Here is a 22,186-nt window from a genome sequence, read left to right on the forward strand (position 1 = left end):
CCTCCTTTCTAATCCATGGTCATGAAGTAAGCTTAGATCAGGATATAGGAGATTCTTTTTACACAACCAGGTAATCTCACCTGCTGACGTTTCGATGTCTATCAGACACCTTCTTCAGAGCTTCTGACTGGAGTACTGCTTCTCACCGCTATAAGTAGCCGAAGTAGGTGGCGCTTCTCACCGCAAAAGCGCCACCTACATCGGCTACTTACAGCGGTGAGAAGCAGTACTCCAGTCAGAAGCCGATTCCGCTTCTTCATAGGTACCTGATGTTGTTGAGTGACAACAATCCCGCCAGGAAACAAGAGTGAGAAGAAGTGTGGAGATATTTTTCTGCTCTGTTGCAGCGTTTTCTGTTAGGCCTTCCCGTCAGGACTGGCGAAATCCTGATTGTCTTCCAAAACGCTGGTACGAAGTTGTTTTCAAGACAGGTAGATGATTGCTTTTTTTCGCCCCAGACCAATCGTGAATGAGAAAAAATATTCCGCACTCCTTTTTAATTTCTTGATTGCAGGCTGTGGGTCGGACAGATTAAATTGCGTTTTGTCGTCCGATGTGAAGAAGCCATAGTATTTCTGCCACTGCTGTCACTCTCAAATAAGAACGGTTTGACTGAAACAGACTAGCGACCTTAAAGGCAATGCTTGCAGATCCATGAAAGACGATTTGTAGCAATGCATCCACTTGGAATTTTAGCAAAGCAGTACTGATTATACGAAGGAAGTTAGTGAGAATATCGCTAGAGGGCGCAGCTGTGTAAGGAAATATGACGTGACCTTTCTAAACCAGTCGTGATGATATAGTGACCTGAACACGTAGTCTATTAACAACAACAAAAAACAAAAAAATTAGAAAAAAAAACAGACAACAAACACGTCACGCTAGCTCCATGTCTTCTTGTTTCACAAAATACAAGTGAAGTTTCGACGTGTTAGCCCTTCAGAAAGTGACTTTTTACAGGGAATGCACACTCCACCACAGCTATTGCTAAAATGGGAAGGGAACATTGCCTTTATTACCCAATATCCGATTTCCTGTTTGTAAAAAGTCTTGAATTTTGTCATTTCTGATTTTAGATAGTTGCGGTTTCAACTTCTTTGCTAGCCATTTGTGATTTCCCCATTTCCGAAAAGACCTGCAATTTGACGGTCTTTTTCCCACTTTTATCCCCACTTTTACCACTTTATCTACTGAACTATCTAGCTCAAGCCCACAAGCTACACATAACATCATATACCACTCCACAGAAACTGAACAGATATACACCGCTTTTATGTTGTGTCCTGTAGGAGTTGGAGGACATTCCATCTTGCCGAATAGACTTCGTCTGTTAGCCTCTACCAGGCTCCGCGGATGGCTGGAAAGATAGTAGAAATTGGCCAAATAGAGTGTATAGTATGATAAGGGAGTCGGCTACGGCTGCCATCCTAGCCGACTCCCGAAGTATACTATACACTCTATTTGGCCAATTTATACTAACGTTACATGTATTTTTCCAGCCCTCCACGGAGCCTGGTAGAGGCTACTCGTCTTTCTCCACTCCTCCACCTGGCTCTCGCGATAACACACACCGGCGAGTCTTCCTCACACTGGGGCGCCATGCGCGCATGTCTCTCCATGCCAATTTGTTCCTAGTCTCTAAAGTGCCCCTGTCGACGGGTTTCTGGCACTGAAATATTACCTAAGAGGTATAATACGTACATTAGATATCATATGTTTCGATTCGTATAGATTGGTCGGAAGTTTCGCGAAGTCGCGAAAATTCTCAATTGTTACCGATCGCGAAGACGATTTTCTCTCTTAGTCTTACTTTCTCAATAAGTATGTGTATTCTTGTCGACGTTTTGTATCTCTATCTGTATCTATATAGCCGGTATAACCGTCATTCGGCGTAACACACCAGCTTCTTCTTTCAGCATCGAAATTGATACACATATATGCACAGGATCTTTCACGGCGTCACAGATGAATTTTTACTTTAAGAGGAATAAAAAGTTTCATTTACTTCTGCCTGCTAAGTGCACAGTGGCGTCTGTGTGGCGAAACCAATAAGTCCCGGGTTCGAAACTCGCCATGCATGCCCCAACGTTTGTGCCCTTGGGAAAGGCAATTCACACGACTTGACGGTGGATTTACACTCACCAAGCCTCTTCTGAGCTAGTCCGTCCAAAATGTACCAAAAGCACACACGGGTTTGCTGCGCTTATGTGCCAGCATTTGCACATTTGCCCACAAGAGCCGTAAAAGAATGTTAAGTGCAAACTTGTGTCAAGGGTCTCGTAGCAACGGTCTTGAAAAGGCAAGGAAATCCTCACCCAAAAAACTTTGTAATGGTTGTTGAGAAGAAGGGCATCTGGGCACACATTTGTCTAGTCGCCTTCTATGGCCCGGAGTGTTCCAATAATGGACACATCAAAACCCCTGACCTCTTCCTTTTAAGCACAGTCGTCCGTGTTATGTTTGAACATTCTCGCTCTGCACCATGAAAGAGTTATGGTGGCTGGGCAGAATGTGGACTCACGTTGTGTCATAGCATTCGAAATCGCTGATATCAACTTAAGATTAACACCACGACCACTAGCAAATTGGTTTTATATTCTGTCCAAAACATGCATTAGTTGAACTTCATTGATTTTGATATTAAAACGGCTAAGACGTTAGGTTAAGGACAATGATTCAATCTTGGCATAATTGGATTTTATTTCTTCTGCTGCACCTGATCATGAAGGTCCATGTTTGTCTCCACCACACTGAATGTAACATGTGATATCCTGTAAATATTGGGCCCTCTTGGAAATCGAGTTGAAGGGGCAACTCAGTTGCATTGAGATGAAATGAATACTTTAGTAGATCAATGAATGTATATGAGAGCTCCACAACTCGCAAAATATTTTAGTCAGCGTACTCTACTACAAGTTTTATGAGACCAAAATGAGGACTCGTTTAGTGTGCCAGCATCCACAGCTAGTAACATCAAACTCAACACTGTAGATTTTTTTAACAAATATGTTTGATAGAATGTTGTAAGATTTGAATTAGCTTGTTTGATAGCTAATAAATATTACTGCAAACTTGTATATCAGCTGCTTTGGCAGATGATGTGTTTGCGTAATGCGTACATCAAGTCGTTAGTGCTATGGCGATGAAAGAGTATGTGCGGTAATTAGTGGCTGAAAACTATATATGATTTCAATACTAAAGAGATTCAAAACGTAGGCATTCATTTGGTGAATATAAGAGGAACCTTCAGTTATCACTCTGGATTTTGACAGTAAGATACCAACGAAAATGTGTCGTTTAGAGGTAGATAAAGATGTTTACGGGTGATCCCTTCATCTCGGCGTTAGTATAATGATCCTTCGCCTGGGAATGTTGCCATACGCTGGGAGCTGAGCAGCATAATCTCACGCTGTCATCTCATGCTCAATTCTAGTGCAGTAACCTTGCATCGAAAGGAAAGCTATTTGGTCACGTCCTTGGACTGGAATATACTCGCTTCAGGCATAATGGTTAAAGGCGCCCAGATCCAATAGATGAGGCGAGCCCAGATCTAGAGGTAATGCATACCACTAGTCCAAATGGATACTGATGCCATGATAAGGTTCTTTTGCGAACGCCAGCAGGCTTTGTTCTCCCGTCCTTCACGCAGATCCAATGAGCCTTGCAACCCCCCAGGTGAAAACCATTGCGTTCGGGCCAAAGCGCTAAGATAATAATCTAGTTTGGCTCAGGCCTGTAAGGGAAGAATGATCACTACATCATTCATAACGTCCCCGTAGAGAAACATGCACATGTGAGGCCAAGGTCTATGGTGGTCCCAGGGGATATGAGATACTCTGTGATATAACTGAGCCGTTGGTGGGAGATATGCACGATTTGAGGAGCCATTTGTCACGCACGGATTCAGGCAAAACCTCTCCTCAGACTAGATTCTCGGAAGACAAGCTTTAGACTTAAGTTTCCTCCATACGTATCGCAACAGGCGAGTCATAAAAATTCGCTATCTTATACTGACAGAAAGCGCTCTCTGCAGTAGCTTAAACCAGTTTGAAATGATCTATGGATCTTGTGATAAGCTTCAATGCGTCAGGGGTTTTAAAGAAGCCATATTCGTGACACCTTTCAGTGACACCTTTACGCTTGGCGCCTGCCTATCACCTGTTGGTCTGTCTATTACAGGTGATAGACACAGACCTCAGAGGCACAGGTCCTCTTAAAACTGCAAGAATGCTTCTGAGAGCCAATGGGACCTCACACCGAGTGTAGATGCAGAAGAGAGTGGATGGTGATGATCATGGGTTATTTAAGTACCGTCCATGAGCATGGTAATACAACCAGATTCTGCGTTGACCTGCAGTCAACTCAACTGGTAACCTTTGCCAATGCGGCGAGAGAGATCAAGTGAAGACACACGCACATATCACTTTCCATTGCTTTATTTTGCATAACGAACATGGTGTCATCCATTTGGCTGTTTCAAAGCACTTTGTCTGATGAGAATTGTAACGTTTCATAGAAACTGGTTAATCTTGAAATCGATAGTAGTCGTCCTCCTCATCCTGCAAGGAGTTATTAATGAATTTCGGATATACGATAAGAGACAATATATCGGACCAAGGACATTCTGTACTGCCCTTGATTAGCGTTGGCGCCATCTGTACATGTACATCTTCACATACCCAGTTTTCCCTACAGCTTATCGTCTTATACGTACATGAGCGGGTTACGAACACGTCGCATTGTAAATGTTCGTCAGTTTGGGTCGACATTGTTTGACACGACCAAGTTTCCAACCAACCAGTGTCCACTTCTTAGCAGAATCTGAGGCAGCTTGACAAAAAAAAACATGATATTGAATACAAGAAGTTATGATATCTGGTTGGCTGAAAGCTGCTAGGCACCAGTAGTAAGTGTCCCATGTGGGCTCAATTGCCAGGAGTAAGTACAGTAGGCTGTAGAGAAGGCTGAGAAATGATGATGGGCGCCTCGTCAGAATTAAGAATCATCCCGTCGCTTCAGTAAGGTTCAGTCAAGTGAAGATGAATTATAGTTTGAGAAGTCTGCAAATCGCTCCAGTTCCAACCCACAGCAGGTCACCTCGTCACCATGACTCTGTTGTCCGGTATAGAACGCGCTACTGCGGTTCCCACGTCCCTGTCCCTCACCCCGACCCCGTCCGCCCAAGCAGAGCGAATGTTTCTCAACCGGGCGTGGCCTGGCGGGTGTTCATGGCAACTGTTGTTATGGCAACCGTTTGTGTCCAACACCGTCTGGATCCTGTTGTTGTTGGGGTTCGTGTTGTCCTCTCCAGGGAGCCTTGTGAAATCGTGCTTGTTGGGGAAGGGCTCGAATGGAGTGACAACGTTCAGACAGTCCGGTTCACTCGACGTTTTTCCTGAGCAAAGAAACAAATATTTAAGGTGAAAGGTTAGAGGTCATGTCGCATGCCATCCATATTGGTGTTTCAAGTTGCATTAAGTGAATTGTAGCTCAATGGCTCTCAGACATTCAAAGATCTTCTGATAACTCACCGCCATTATATTATTAAAGCGTTCTAAATATTAAAGAGCAGAGAACTGGAGGATATTTCAAACACATAATCGCTGTCGTGCGCCTGAGCTCCGCGGCATCAATCTGAGCGACGATTCACTGAGATGCAAATAGGGACACCAAAATGGCCGACAGTATTCGCTCTCTTCAGAAAACAAATTTCGATTTGGAAGATGAAAAAGAAGATCACACAGAATAAACAACGTTACAACTAGGTTCATGCATCAAAGTAGTCATTTGCTGATAAAACACCGAGGGCTTTTAGGTACCCACTTTTGCTCCATAAAAAACATGAAAGCATGTGACCATGATTGCACACTGACCTAGATGAAGAAAAAGAGAATAATCGTTTTGGATCCGTTACGTTACGTGCTTCGAATAAAAGTGCAACTGCATGTAGCATGCATAGTGACAGGGATTAAAGTGGAAGGACGTTGATTGCCTTCTGACACATTATTGCTCTTTCCATTAAATCCTAATTCCAACCGATAAATGGTCAAATCATGCTTTTCCCTGCAATTTGATATCGTTCTCGTCAGACAAATGAAAGTAGGTAGTGAGGCATCTCATAAACGAAGGAGTTTGAACCGAGTCATGCTGCGGTCCCATTTCCAAAGCGTGGCCCGGTCGGGCAGCTTTTGGGAACGATAAATACGATATAAAAGACAGCAAAAGACACAAAACGTTACTCCTAACCATATATTGAGTATTTTCTTGATAGGCATTTTTTTTTCGTTTTCGCAAACAGCCCGGCCGGGCCCCGATTAGAAATGGGACCGTGCCATAAGCTAGTAAAGACCTGACTAATGGAAATGGTATAGGCAACAGCCTGTGCAAGAAAACTCAACTTGTATCTCTACGTAAAACTAACTTTTTTTAAAATTTACTCTATATCTTTCATCAGCAGAATGACATAATATTCAAGGATATGCACGTGACCTTACGGACACGTGACTTCATCAACGGGTCAAATGTGCCAGGGTGCTTGTATCGTTTCCGTCCTTCGTGAAATGGACCTACCTCATCTTTCATACCTATCTAATTTCTTTTATCATATCATATTAGTATCATACTTGTGTTACTAAATTGTATTTTGCGTTGTTGCTTGCTTGTGCGGACTGTAATATGCTAAAAGAAATTTTCAAACTTACTCAGTTTCGGACTTTCGCCGTCCACATCGGAGAACTTCGCGCACCGCCAGATCTCGCTGCTGGTCTGTCTGGGGGACGGGTCCGAACCTCCCAGCTCTGCCACGCCCACTATGCGCGTCTTCCGCTTTCTTTGTAACTTTTGAACCTACAAAATGATAGAGAAAAGGACATGGTTGTTTAAGAATATGAAGTGTTTTATACAGTATCCGGCAGACTATTTGGGTGGCCAAGTTATAACTATGAGTAAGTTATGAAAATTAAGTTATAACACAAACAGGACCTCACCATACCAAATGGAAGCCGCATATTACAATACAGCTTCATTGCAAATTGCAAATAAACATATAGCATGCATATGATACACTGCACACAGATTTGTATACAACATTACATATACTACTTGACAACAGTTGTCTGCATGTCAAAACTAGAAGAATATTGACGCGTCGTCGACCAGAAAAAAAGAGTCCTAAAAGTGTCATGGTCTGAAAGTGTTCATAATGACACATTCCTCTCTCCCTGTTGCAAAAAGATGGAAGCGAAATGTTTATTGATTAATTTCATGCGTATGTATATCCCACAGAGTGATAGGTGGGTTTATAAATGCCCCGCAGCATGTTCCATTCCCCATGGATACCCTACCGTCACGCTAGGTTTAATAATTAGACATCACTTAACAGTCTGTGGCTGGGACGATAAGACTTAATTGAATAGCTCAACACAAAAGCGTTACTGTTACAGCCGGTGCCTCGAAGGTAATTACGTCCTTTGGGCATTCGCCAAGACAACAAAAGATCACTTCACGTAGCCTGGATCCAAACCTATTATAGCTCCCGAGTCTCTTTTTACCCTCCAAGCTGAGGAGTGGGTCCGGCTGGTTTCTAATGTGTTTTAGGCGTTTTTGTCGGGGTTTCTACTTTGTCAAATTTGTTTCTGTTGGTGAGATTTCTAAAAATCACAAAGTAGAAAGCCCCACAAAAACGCCTAAAACACATCAAAACCGGCCGGACCCACTCCTCAGCTTGGAGAGTAGTCTCTTCTGTCCTCTCCTCAAATTATTTGCTGAGAGGACAGACATTTTTTATTTCCACTTTTTTGGGCCTTTAAAAAGTACCTGAAAGATTTCATATTATCATCGTAACAATGCATACTAAACTCGAATAGGAACGGACTAGTGTGAAATATTTCCACGTTAGTTTGCATTGTGGAACAAATTTACATGCATGAATCTAGCGTATTCAGGCGTCATTTCAAGTCGTTTGCTGATGGTGTTTCCTGACGACCGTCACACATGCTGTACCAGCTATCATAAGATAGTGTTGTTTGATATAAACGCCGACGAAAAAGCGCTTCAACGATACCTTATTGAAAAATTTGCATACCCTTCCACGTTCGTCCGGAATAAAACGCCGGGAATAGAACAAAGAACACTCAAAAAGTCCCTCCGGATTTCTGGCTGAGAAGCCGCGACATGAGAAACTTGTTAGGAAGTGAGCATTTTCGGCACGACTTGCCCGAAATACACACGGCCCTTAACGCAATGCCTTTCCGCATCACTGAAGCGTTCTACCAGCCTGTCTCGGCCACAGTCTCTTAAGACATTTCCTGTCTTGATATCGTCTTTAGCTCGCTGAGCGAAAAATCTTTGTGGCAAGTCTCTTAACTTTCGCGAGGGGTTGTGGACGCGATAGGACTCACTAATTACTGTCCGGCTAAAGCAGGATTATCCTTAGGAGTAGGATTAGTAGGTGTAATTCAAGTCATTCGGTTTATGATTAGCTCTTACCCCATCGTTGTAAAGGCGCGACCACATTATCTAGAACTTAACGCAACTATCGTATATAATGTCGCATCGTTGTAATAATCATCAATTGACATTAGGTAGCTCTAAGTTGACTTTTAGAACTGTTAGCTAGCTAAGATAGTCATTCTCATGGTTTGAAGCATTTCCGGTTTGCCATATGTTATCTGATTGTATGGCAATAAATTACAGAACCATGTTCTAGTCTATGTTCTATATTCTATATTCTATTTCATTCTATTCTATCCTGTTCTATGTTCTGTTATATGCTCTGTTCTATGTTCTATTGTATTCTCGTCTATCCTATTCTGTTCTTCAATTTTCTTCAATGACAAGAAAACTAGTGTTGCGACCTTCCTATCCAAAACATATGCATAGTCATCTTGGTCATCACGCTCCCCCCCCCCCCCCCAGCATATATTCCAAGGCCACAGATCAACCTTTAGCTCAGAACAAACACGATGAAACGTTCACACACTGACATTTGAAGTTCTTTCAGTGCCCCGTTTGCTGATAAAAACGCAGCAGCCTCGGAGTTCTTCTGATGGGCAAAATGATGTTTTCAGACCACCCCCGCTCCAATTAAGTCGATGGCAATCCTTGCTTTAAACTTACGGCTGATCAATCCTCAGGGATATTACCCCTACACCAGGCCAAGTCCCCTTTAGTGGGATCAAAGTAGTAGGAGGGCATTTCATTAGCGAGGTTTCCGTTTGATCCCATGAAGGGGTACACCACGCATACCGAGTGCGCCCGCCGAGTTTCTGTCTTTTGACATGAAAACGTCATCATTGTAACAGTGATTCAGGGGTTCAAGCGCCGCTAATTGACCAATCTAACCGGTCCGTACCTCTTAGCCTAGCGGTTTGCGCGCTGGTGGGCCCGGGTTCGATCCCCGGGAGCCAGGAGTCTGTTTCTACTCGCCTCTTGTGCTTCACCATCAAGGCACGGCTTCGATACTGGAGTGGTGACATTAGTTAACGCGGGCCATGTTGCGTACGCAGCTACTCAAGCGGGTTTGGCACTGGACTGCGCAAAGTGGCGCCAACCCGACGCCAATTTGTCGCCTGAAATTTGAAAACATAACAACAACAATTTAATATTTTGTATCTGACTTGGCGCCGAAATAGAATATAACATTCCGGGCGCAGCCATTTTGTTTGTAGCGGTCACGTATTTTACCCGTGCGTCGCACGTCAGTGTGACCGCAAGGGAAAATTTGCGAAAATTTGGCGCAATTTCCTTGCTAAATTTCATTTGGCGATCCAGTGGGATACCCACTTGTCATATAAGTATCTTGGACGCCATACTGTTTTCAGCGCTGTCCCTCTTGGAAGAAAAACGCGGGAGGACCACTGGCCATCAAACTCATCAAAACACGACCAAAACACTGAGCCAGATCCTACATCTGCAATCAAGCTTGCCCTTCATTCACACACGGAAACATGCGGCGTCCTACAAATTGATAAAATGCCACATTACACGTACGCGATCTTATGTCATGCCTGGGCCTGATACGGGTGTTTTGGACCGTCTGATAACTATCAGTATCACATGAGGTTCTAGAGTTGTATCACACGGGCTTCCATAGAATATTTCGAATGCCTTTCGAGCGCGTCGGTTGCGCCGCCGTCGAAAATTCTAATACCGGATTCGGAAGTTGGAATCAATGTTGTTACAGCTTTTTGTTCGAGGACACAAACCTCCCACAAAAATGTGTGTTTTCTCGGGTGGGTATGACATAAATAAAATACAACACGGTGTATTCCGTATCACCCTCGGTCCCAGCCCTCCCGCGGGTAGGATCGCCCTACGGCCGTCGGGCGATCCTACCCGCGGGAGGGCTGGGACCGAGGGTGATACAGAATACCCCGTGTTGTAGTCTATATGTATCCTCTCTACCAGGTGCAGTAACTAATGCCTTGTTTTGCATGGCTTGTATTCTGTTGCTTAGCGATATGAATGAGACCAGATGACGACTAGACCTATATGGGGGCAGCTTGCAACTTCCTTTTATTGAAAGGTATTATGAGCGGCCTTTATAAATTGATTAAAATTACATAAAAGACCCGAAGTTGCTGTCAAACTGTCCGGCAGAAGGCTATGCATTTTGTTGCTGTGTGACATGAACGAGGCCAAATGACAACGACAGATATATGGGGGCGAACTAGCAACTTCCTGTTATGGAAAGGTAGAATATAGCGGTCTTCATTAATTGATTACATCAAAGACCTGACGTTGTTGTCAAACTGTTCTGCAGAAGGCTGTGCATTTTGTTGCTGGGTGACACAATGAGGCCAAATGACAACGACAGATATATTGGGGCGAGATGGCAACTTCCTGTTATTGAAAGGTAATAGAGCGGCCTTAACAAATTGATTACATCAAAGACCTGAACTTGCTGTCAAAAAGTAAATGTCGGGCGGAAGTCTTTGTATTTTGTTGCTAAGAGAATGAGACAAAATGACAACTACAGATATATGGGGGCGAGATGGCAACTTCAAGCTTTTAAACGGTTACCTTACTACATGGCCTGCATAAATGTAACACATCAAAGGACTCACATCAAAGACCGGAAATTGCTGCCTTCCGGACATAAGTCCTAGATCCTAGAAATTAGACTAGTCGACTGAATAGTCAAGCAGGTGGCCTTTCGTTATTGTATGATCAAATTTCAAACGGATGTTATTTGCGAATAGACCTCATTAAAATATATCCTGGAAACAGGACTAAGCAGTTAAGCAGGAGTTTTTTTGTTATTATATGACCCACTTTAAAGTGGGGCTCAACCCCAGAAGTGGATGTTATTTTCTAAAAAACAAAATTTTTGTCGCATAAGTCCTGGCAACAGGTCTATGTCGCATGAGGTCTATTGTCAAGCAGGAGGCTTGTCTTTATAACATGATCCAGTTTAAAGTGGGGATCAACCACAGAAGCGGATTTTATTTTCTAAGATATCAACCAAATTTTGTAAAACATCATCAAAGACAGACGAAAAATGAATAATTTATAATCCAGTAACGTCCAGGAAAGTAAGGAAATAACAGGAATGGCTCTAGGCTTAAGTCCCCCTCTCACTGGACTCGCAGCACGCTTTTGGCGTCGCTGCGTCCTAAACTGCATTTGTGCTACCCTTGACTTTATAATGGGAATATCATTCAAAAGGTACAAGTATGACCAAAATGACAACAAAACACACAGAGCTTAAAAAGATTCGTTTTTGTCGATGAAATTCGTTGAGTGCTTTGTCAATTCGATCGGCCGCAGCGACGCTGCCAGCGTGCCGCGGGTCCAGTGAGAGGGGGGGCTTTACCGTCATGAAACAATTGTCATCTTTTTGAAATAAGAAGGAAGCGTTGCCATATAGGGTAAGCCATGGTCCCTAGTTAAAGTGAAATGCACAAATCTATGAATAAGTATCTCAATGGACTGCGTCAAATTGCGAAAGGCATTCGCAAATGGGTGCAAAACGGCACAATCACTGCATCTCTTTTTGATGACTTTCAATCATTGTACATTGGATTTTGATCCATTAGCAACACTGTGATTTCCAATGAGGTTACCTTCTATCAATTTAGAGTCGAAACTGAGAATGTGACATTCCTGGCGCGGCCATTTCGTTTGTAGAGGTCACGTTTGTGACCGGTGCGTCGCACGTCAGTGTGACTGCAAGGGAAAAGTTGCGAAAATTTGGCGTAATTTCGTAGCGCTATTATATGCTACGGTCACATTTTCAAACCGGCACCCGGTCGGGTAGTTTGTGGGAACGAAAAATATGATATAAAAGACAGCAAAACACACAAAACATACATATTCCTAAGTATGATCTGTGTATATCTATTGATATACACTTTTATTCTTCGTTCTCGCAAGGAGCCCGGCCGGGTCCCGGTTTGGAAATGTGACCGTAGCCATATCAGGCGCAGTCCAGTCAGATGCTTTAGTGCCATTTCTAATCCGGGGCCCGGCCGGGCTGTTTGCGAAAACGAAAAGTAAAAAATGTATACCAAGAGAATACACAATATATGGTTAGGCCTAATTTTTCTACGTTTTGTCTCTTTTGATGTCTTTTAATATAATATATTTCGTTCCCACAAGCTGCCCGGCCGGGGCCACGCTTTGGAAATGGGGCCAAAGCATTAGAGTGAATGACGTCACAACAGCAGCTGTCTTCCTGTCAATATTACATCTTGTATAATTTGAAACATCAAAGAAAACTGTAAATTAGGACAAGGATACGCTTCCTGTTATGATCAATTTTTACTGTCTGAATGGGTTGAAAAAATCAAAGCACGTTGCTATATACTAACGAGATAGAAACCTTCCGCCCTAGAATATGTATTGTGTTGAAAAATCGAAAACATCAAATGATTCAGCTATACATGGCGAGCTACAAACTTCCATAGCGTCTTTAAAAGTTGAAACACGTTGCAATATACTAACGAGATAGCAACCTTCCGTCATAGAATATGTATTGTGTTGAAATATTGAATACATCAATACAGGGTGAGCTACAGACTTCCGTGAATTCTTTAAGAGTTGAAAACAAGAAAGAACACGACTGAAAAGGGTAACCCCGAGACTTCCTGTTGTTTCATAAAAAAAGTCTGTCACCATGGCAACAGTGACGAAAGCCAAACTACCGAACAACCAATGGATGCAAAAGAGGTCACTGAACTGTCATTGAAAGAGGCTGATATAATGGCCTTGAACAGAGATGCATGAGCACCACGATAGCAGGCTAGCAGCACTGGCATAGGTACTCAGGAAGATAGGTTGTCGTTATTATATAGTACTGCGTACCTAAACGTAACATCTGGTATCTTATGTTTTCGAGAGGATCTCAAATTTGAGATTATCAAATCAAAGATGGTACAGATGTTATTCCAGTGTTATTCCAGTTTTCACCTTTTTGGTAGGAGTGCATGTTTTTGCTGCAAAATAAGTCAAAGCAGCAGCAGTAGCTATATAAAATAATGATGGTGCTTTAATACTTATATTACTGTCACCCACCCACAGTGAGGGACACTGTCCTGTCTCACGTGTACGTGCTTTAGATTAGAAAGATTCTCCGCTATTCAACGTTACACTGTATAGATGCTCTTTTAACTGCTAAAATTTCTTTGCTCTATGATACTATTTTAACGTGCCGTAATTTCCTAACACCAATCCAGCCTATTGCCTGCCATTGTTGTATTTTTGCTCAAATAAATCATTGATATATAGATATTTCCCCCACTCTGTACGTCGTTGATAAATCTGCGCTATAGCCTTAGGATACGGTCCATGACGTACATCATTAGGGCCAGCCCAGGACAAACCGAGTATCGCACCATCGTGTATCCTCGAACAGAAAAATTATAACAACACTGATTCCAACCTCCGAACCCGGAATTCGAATTTTCTACAGCGGCGCAACCAGCACATGCGAAATGCATTCTAAGTAGTCTATGGAAGCCCATGTAAAATCTGTGTGATAACCAAAGTTATATCGCCCAAAGGTATGACATAAATCATGACGTTACAGCCCTAGGGGACAGTCTATGACGTAACGCCATTAGGGCCAGCCCAGGACACAACGAGTATCGCACCATCTTGTTTGCAGTACCGCCTCGTATCTACGGTTCTCTCGGCGCCACCCCGTTAGGGTCGACTGAAAGGGTCATTCAGGACTCTGCTATAGATAGGAACTCGAAGAGAGCCTGGCATCCATCTATTTTAGCTCCTGTTCGCTTCTCCGAGTGATCGCTTCTATGTACCTGTATACTAGTAGTCGGTTATGCCATCCTCCATAGTAACCGCTACCACGGACGCGAAAATATTGAGCCAGCTTCTACTAAGGAGGATGCATATATGGCTAGGTATCCGTCTTATTCTAACTCCTGTTCGCATCTCATGAAGACACAGAGTTGACAGACCGTGAGATATATAAGAATATAAGAATATACCGCCGATTGCTGAAACAATACGGCAAAGAGACTTCGTCCTATAAGCCACTACTTTAGTTCATGTGGTCTGGACAAGCGGTGCACATGTGGGCGACGTGCAAGTTCACACAACCTCGCGGTTCGTCAATGTTAGTGTTAATGGATTAGAAATAGTGGATGGCGCTGGTTGGAGTCTTCCGGGAGCATCCCTGCGACACGCGTGTCCGTCTCCTAAATGGTCGTCGCTATTTGAAACGGTCGTCGCCCTTAAAACGGTCGTCGCCATTTGAAACGGTCGTCGCCATTTGAAACGGTCGTCGCCTTTTGAAACGGTCGACATGACACCATTTGAAACGGCCGAAACCATTTTGAAACGATCATCGCCGTTTGAAACGGTCGTCGCCATATCACTTACAGTCGATACCATTTCTCAAAGCGTTTCATAACTTTGGGGGGTTCACACGATTATATAATCGATTTGAAAAGGAGGCATCTCCTGACCGATACTCACTAAGAGGAAGCAAGAACGTAAAACAGCAACATTTCAATTACAAATGGACGACAGTATCGTTATCAAAACATAAAGTGTTGGGATTGAACTCGAGTCAAAATGCTTAAACCCTTATCAACTACGCCACGAAACATCTTGACGTGGCCAGAACGTCTAAGACGATGCTGACAATCATACAGTACAGTACCACACAAAAAATCACGATGCATGTCAGTGAGCTGTGACACACACCAGCCCTTGTAGAGGCTGAGGATGTAAGATATACTGTGCGTTTAACCGTCAAAACAAGTTGTGCGTCATTCCGTGTCAACCCTGTACAGAAGGCGACAGATTGATTACATCAAGCGGGAAAACCTAGACCTGGCTTTACCGACATCACAACGGAGGGTCGGACTGGAGATTTGTCCGTGGAATAAACCCTCGGGCAGCAGACAGTTTTTACTGCGTGTTCGTCTTCTTTTTCGGAGAGGTTGATGTGCTGTTTTGGTTCTACGTTCTCGGTTTGATCCTAAAATCTATTTACAACGTATCGCATCTTTCTGATACTTCGTAGTACATGTAAAGGTACGGCTGAAAAGAAAAAACACACACACAAAGCGTAAAAAGATTCGTTTTTTGATCTATAAAATTCGTTGAGCGCTCTGTTGAATTTTAGGTCACAGAGAGCGCGCGGCGAGAGCGCTGTCCTAGTGGAAAGGAACCAGCAAAAAGTGACCACAATGATCGAGTGGACATCAGCACTGGTTTGGCTGCAGTCCTAATAAACTATAGCTTTGACATTTATTGGCTTAAAATTCAGAAAAAAAGCAAGACGCGAGAAGCACAAATCTCGAAAAACCTTGCTTACAGCAAAGCCAATTTCACAAAAAAACACGTCGACAACATCAGAAAGTGCCGCGCTGCCATGACATATATATGTAGTCTACAAATCAATATTACCCCCATTAACGGAATATAAACATGCAATCCAGGCAGGGATAAAGGTCCGATAAATTGGAAGATTACAGACTAGTAATTGTCCCTGTATTGATCAACAAATCAATCTTCTCGATGCTGAGAAGGTTTGTTTGGAGTCAAGATGTGTTAGGTCGAGGTCGATAGGTCAGGAAGGTTTTACGAGACAAGTTTTCTTGCCTGTACGACAGTTTCTAGTACTCATATTTTTAGTCTCTACTAGACTGACTACGCTGGTCATGGAAATAGTGTGCCAGGGTTTCCTGGCCAATCATCTCCCTTTTTGATATAATTATCATCATTGGTCACTTATCCTTTCTGTTTGCCAAATTCTACGATGCCTACCCCCGTAGGAAGGCCTGGTAGAGGCTAGCGTATTCCGCCTGTCTGAGAAACAACAGATTGACTCGGAAACAATTGTGCACAGTAACTTACGGTGGAAAATTAGACCAGGGATATCAGCCCAGTAAAACCAGCTTGTGCTGTTCACAAGGTGATTAAAGTGATACATCTCTGTGTATGTAGCTCTAGGATAACATGATCATGATTATTTGTAGGCTCTACCAGGCTGACTACGCTGGTGAAAGAGAAAATATTCGCCAGGAAGTTTGGACACGAAAGGGATTGTTGTGGGTCCAGCAGGACAAGGGGTAACATTCCCGCGGACTCTCCTGCCTAGTCCTGGCCAATTAGTTCCCTTTTTGCTAAATTCTACGACCCGTAACACCGTAAGTAGACCAGGCGTAGGCTAGCATATTCTGAATGCTGGAGAAACAGACTAACTAAGAATCAGTTGTGCACGATAACTTATGCTACGGTCACATTTCCAAACCGGGGCCCGGCCGGGCAGTTTGCGGGAACGAAAGGTATGACATAAAAGACAACAAGGCACACAAACATTGAAAATATCAATCATGAGCATAATTTGTGTACATTTCTTGGCATACACTTTCATATTCCGTTCCCGCAAACTCGCCGGCCGGGCCCCGGTTTGGAAATGTGACCGTAGCATTATTCACGGTAGAAAATTGCCTAGGGATATCAGACTAATAAAACAGCTTGTGCTGTTCACAGGGTAATTGTAGTAATAAATCTAGATCTGTGCTGCGTATTCAGCACAACAATAACATTATCATGATTACCTCCCTAAGAAAGAACCATGCGTCCCTCCGGAATAATTTCCTCGTTTCCAAGGTAAGGGGCGGTGAAATTCTTGGGCGGCGGTGACATTCTTGGGCTAGTCGTGCATGAGTCGTGCAAATCTGTCTTGCTACCAAAAAGGCTGTCTTGTCCTTGTCGGCAGTTGGTTCTTTCACTGCCTGCTTGAAAATTCTACATCAAAACCGTGCGGCGACCTACTAAGAATGTTACTGCGTCGCCACTTGATTAATCAAACAGATCACGCGTGCCCTACCTTCTTCCGTCCTTCGTACAGTGCTCGTGCAATGACAGCTAGAGTGATCATGGTCCGCGGGTGTCACAGTATTCACACTTCCCCCTAATAAGGTCTTTGGCTCGTGCCCTAGGTGTCGTCACCCCCTCTCACGTACATCAACACTCGTGTAAGGTCATGGCGTTACGGTGATACATGAGGCATAGCAAAGATATTTATGATGTCATAGTAGTCAAAGATATTCTATTATGTGACAATCGCACTAATAATTGTTGGCGACGCCGTTGCGCCAAAACCTGTTAAGGAGGCGTTCTAGAACGTCTTAGAACGTCAAAAGGTGTTTGTGTTACGTCAGAACACGCTTTCCTGGCGACCTGTGTTTGTTGGGCAGTTAACAGTGGCCGATCGCATTAGAACGGTTTTGTGGAGGACTTTTCAACAATCGGATGAGGTACTGTATAAGTATTCCATGACCTGGTCTATCTTAATGATTATCCAGTTATTGTTATTAGATTAGTACTATAAGAACACCAGCTTTGCACTAGCTTCTGTATCTCTGTATCTGTATAGCTGATATAACCGCCCTTCGGCGTAACACAGCAGCTTCGCAGGTACGCGGCGCGGAGGTAGCTAGTTATATTACCCAAATAACTTGTCGCACCGAAATACCTTTTGCACATCTAGCTGTCTAATGAGGACACTAGTGTACCTGGTGGCAACGAGTTCCACTCTACGATAGTTTCAGGAAAAAACAAATGTTTGAACACCTCAATCCTGGATCGATAACTCGTGTACTTGAACGCATGACTATTTCCTGCTCTTTTCTGGCATAGTACTAGATTCTTAGTAGTTGGTACTTCCATCAGTTTACCTCTGCATGCTTGGGTCTCAGTCTTTCAACGGAGCCCCTCTCTCTTATGCCCTCTCCGGAAGAGATATGACGAGAATTCAGACCTGTCTATTTCTTGTTCTTTTCTGGCATGCATGGTACTAGATGCTTAGTAGTTGGTACGTCCACCAGTTTATCTCTGCATGCTTTGGTCTCTTTTCAACGGAGCCCCCTTCTCTTGATTTAACTTTCAATATCCTCTTCAGAAGAGACATGACGGAAATTCAGACCTGTCACGGAACTGGAACGTCTTCTCGACCAGCAAATAAAGACAGATACATTTCTTATAGAACCGCGCCAGAGAGCGAAGCTTGACGTATTCAGCTGTCTGTTGGCTTACACTGGGGAATACATGATGAGTTAGCAAAGCCATATGTCTGACAGTCTAGGCCTATTTCATAAGTCAGGTATTTTGTACATGGTACCCTTTTCACTAGACGGCGATATCGCTGCGCTCTCGCTGCGCTCTCGCTGCGCTCTCGCTGCGACCTAAATAGAATTTGTATAAACTTTGGATTCATAATTGGAATATCATGCAAGATGTAAAAGTTTGACTGAAAAGATAGCAAAACACACAGAGCGTAAAAAGAGTCGTTTTTTTCATCTCTGAAATTCGTTGAGCGCTTTGTCAGATTTCGTCGCCCTAGTGAAGTGGGAGTGTTTGAGTGTGTGGTTTGACGCCACATTGTACTGATGGATATATAACGCTGTAGGTCTGACAGCCTTTATTTTATGTCAGCTATTACGTATGTGTGTATGGTTCTGTCTCCCGAGAAAGGAGCAGCGTTACATTGAATAAAAGATTAATGTGTTTCTGTGTAAGGTTTGGCGCCACATTGTACTGTTGGATATATAACGCTGTACGTCTGACAGCCTTTATTTTATGTCAGCTATTACGTATGTGTATATGGTTCTGTCTCCCGAGAAAGGAGCGGCGTTATATTGAATAAAAGATGAATGTGTTTCTGTGTAAGGTTTGGCGCCACATTGTACTGATGTAAAGAGTTAGTAATGCTATTCTTCAGACAGTTTCTTATGTTACATTTCTGATATCATGTAACGTTACATGTGTATGTATATGTATATTTGAAAAATAAAGGTTTATGTGTTTCTGTGTAAGGTTTGGCGCCACATTGTACTGGTGGATACATAAAGAGTCCGTAACGTTATGCTTCAAACAGTCTTTTCCATTGAATGTCAGATATCATGTTACGTTACATGTATATGTATGAAGATATAAATGGTTTACCTCGTCAGGAAAGAAGCAGTGTTACTTTGAAAAAAGGTAAATGCGTATCGGTGTGTGGTTTAACGCCACATCGCACTGATGATGCACAAAGAGTTAGTAACGCTATACGTTAGACGGTCTCTTCTATTACATTTCTGATATCATATATTATGTGGATGTATGAAGACATGCGTGTTTCTGCTTCTCCAAGAATGACACATTATACTTTGGAGAAAAAAAGTAAATGGGTATCAGTGTGTCACTTGACGCCACAGGGTACTAATGGATACACGCCGAGAGTGAAGCAGCGTTATATCGCGAAAAAGATAAATGCTTTTCGTAATTCAGTTCATCTATTTTTTGTTAGATGCTGTTTAGCCTGAGTACCATCCTCCGTAGTGACCGCTGGCAGCATGCGATTGTTTTGAGCCAGCGGTCGCTACGGAGGATGGTACTCAGGCTAAGATGCCGTAACACGTATGAAGACATGTATGCCTGAGCTTTTGTGAAAAGGGGGCAGAATCATATCGAATCTTTTCATGCTTGTATGGCGTATGTGGGCGGTTTTGTTGCTCTTCAGAGCAAGGTTTGATGTGCATTTGCTCTGAGCTGTCCACCCCTTGCACTGACACATTGTAGATACATGTAAAGAAGACTTACTAAATGCTATCGGCCTTCATGTTTTCTGCATTGTTAGCTGTAAATCCCAACAAGAAGACACGTATGCTCGATCTCCACCGAGAAATAACTCAAGTTATGTAGAGAGGAGCGTATAAATGAGTAAAGTTCTGCGTGGGTTTGATTGAATGAAAGACAGAGAGACACCCCTTACACTTTCAAAGAATACTCGTATATTAGTTATGCCCGAAAAAGAATTGAATAACTTGTCTGCTACTGTTAGGCTGATTGTAGTGCTGTAATCTCTTGATCATACGTTATATTTCTCCCTGTGAAGTGAGAAGAACTTAAAATGCGTAGTAGTGTGGGTGGTGAGTGTTAGTACGTGTGTAGGTGTATGGGGTGAGAGGTTGAGTGGAGGTTGAAAGATGTTTTGACACTTCAGTCCTGGTGGCAAGAATTAGAAGTCTTGTTTACATTCGTCAAATTGCCTGTGGCTGCACCATCATAGGTGAGGTCACACCCGTCGTACGAATTAAAAATTTTTGTGGAAGGATTTTCAGCTCGATTATGAAATAACTAAATGTCGACAAGAATCTAAGACAACTGTTACAAAACAGTTGAGTTTTCTACGACATATCCATGCCCTTAAATGTCGGGGGAGGGGGTCTGTGGAGGTTTTAAAAAGAAAGCCTCGACGAATGTGTCCTGTTGTCGTGACGTTGTGTTGGCGTAGCGGTTAGGGTGTTTGGCCCAGAACCCAGAGATCCTGGGTTAGAATCCTCTGACATGCCACCGATGTTGTGCTCTCGGTAAAAGCACTTGACAGGACTTTCCTTAATCCACCCATTTGTAAGAATGAGTTCCTGATTTCGGTTGGGGAGGTAAAAAGGCGGTGAAAGGAGAGGGATGGGCTCCACCTTCCAATACTATGATACTATGCCCAAGACACAGTAGATAACAACCCACTGCCCTTTCGGCCTCACAAAAAGCCATGGGACTACATTTACTACCTTTTATTTTAAAACGAATGTGACAGGCCCATCATGTTATATTCCCCCGTGCTTTACTGTAATGTAAGACGGGTTAAGGTGGGGAGTGCGTGGACTTTTATGTATCAGTCTTGACCCTCGGGCTACGACTCGTAAATTCAGATATCCTGTTTTTGCCACTGATATACAAACTTGCAAGCCAGCCTTCACATGGTACACAACACAGACTGCCCTTTGCTATTTCTGCATCGGGGACAAAACAGGAGCACAGCTCAAAATTCTGACGTATGAAAAAGTATGAGCACATACTCAGATAATGTCGTGATGAAAAATGTTCCCACCGCCAGTGAAGAAAAAAAAGTACAGCCGCAATCTAGCTACATGTCTCCAGTAGCGACACAACACATGCGATTTATCATTCAACATTTGTACCAGATTAGTTCTCTCAGCTCGCACACAACAACAAACGTGTAAACGCGTACCTCTTTCGCTCCGTTGTAGAAGCCTCGAACGATCACAAGTACGGAGATCATGGTTGTTGCAAGCTAGCACGTACAGCAAGCAGCCGAGAAGCGAATTCTCACCGCACCTCCTTCTCCCTCTCCCGGCTTTCTCTACGGTAATGTCTCCGTATAAACGCCCTCTCTGCTCCCACAAACGCCACAACAGCAGCCCCGTGCTAGGTTCATGCGCACACCTCTCGCCCTCGCCACGTTTTCACGTCCCCCTCGGCTCCCTTCATTGACCGATAACTTGCCCTCATCGTTGCGTCCGCTCAGGTGATGACACGGACCAAACGGCTCAATCTCGCGCAACGTTAACGTGGCACCGCGCCGCCGTCGAGGATACTAATGCCCCCCGTCCGCACGTCTGTCTATTACGTCGTTACCATGGCAACGGAGAGGGGAGGCGATTTATCCCCTCTTCCAATCAAGGGATGAGCGTTGAGCTGGTATTATCCCGTCCCCGGTGCTGATTGGGACGGCGGGAACTGGGACATGAACGCCGGGAGAGTTAGCAAGCAGGCAGCGGTTATTATATATTGTCTGCACGACGCGGCGCGACAATTTTCTCCCGGCGTCCACCGGCGCGACGTCATCATGAATATGTCATGAGGATGCGGCCGACTCGTCGGTCCTGTTGGACCGGTGTTGCCATGGCGACGGCGTGGG

The 22,186-nt window shown here is 43.6% G+C and overlaps 1 protein-coding gene across 2 annotated transcripts; it reads right to left on the reverse strand.

Moving 5' to 3' along the window:
* Positions 1–4,420: 4,420 nt before the first annotated feature.
* Positions 4,421–22,115, reverse strand: LOC136423021 (uncharacterized). 2 transcript variants are annotated; one of them, XM_066411010.1, is made up of 3 exons: positions 21,497–22,115; positions 6,702–6,846; positions 4,421–5,395 (listed from the first exon to the last, which is right to left on the reverse strand). In XM_066411010.1, exons 1-3 carry the CDS (start codon positions 21,545–21,547, stop codon positions 5,094–5,096), a joined length of 498 nt encoding a protein of 165 aa, XP_066267107.1. In that variant the 5' UTR covers positions 21,548–22,115; the 3' UTR covers positions 4,421–5,093. The 2 variants fall into 2 exon arrangements, with proteins under 2 accessions (XP_066267107.1, XP_066267108.1); XM_066411011.1 differs by lacking the exon at positions 21,497–22,115 and adding an exon at positions 17,309–17,494.
* Positions 22,116–22,186: the final 71 nt, after the last annotated feature.

The sequence above is a fragment of the Branchiostoma lanceolatum genome, chromosome 17, assembly GCF_035083965.1.
Source record: "Branchiostoma lanceolatum isolate klBraLanc5 chromosome 17, klBraLanc5.hap2, whole genome shotgun sequence".
Lineage (NCBI taxonomy): Eukaryota > Metazoa > Chordata > Leptocardii > Amphioxiformes > Branchiostomatidae > Branchiostoma > Branchiostoma lanceolatum.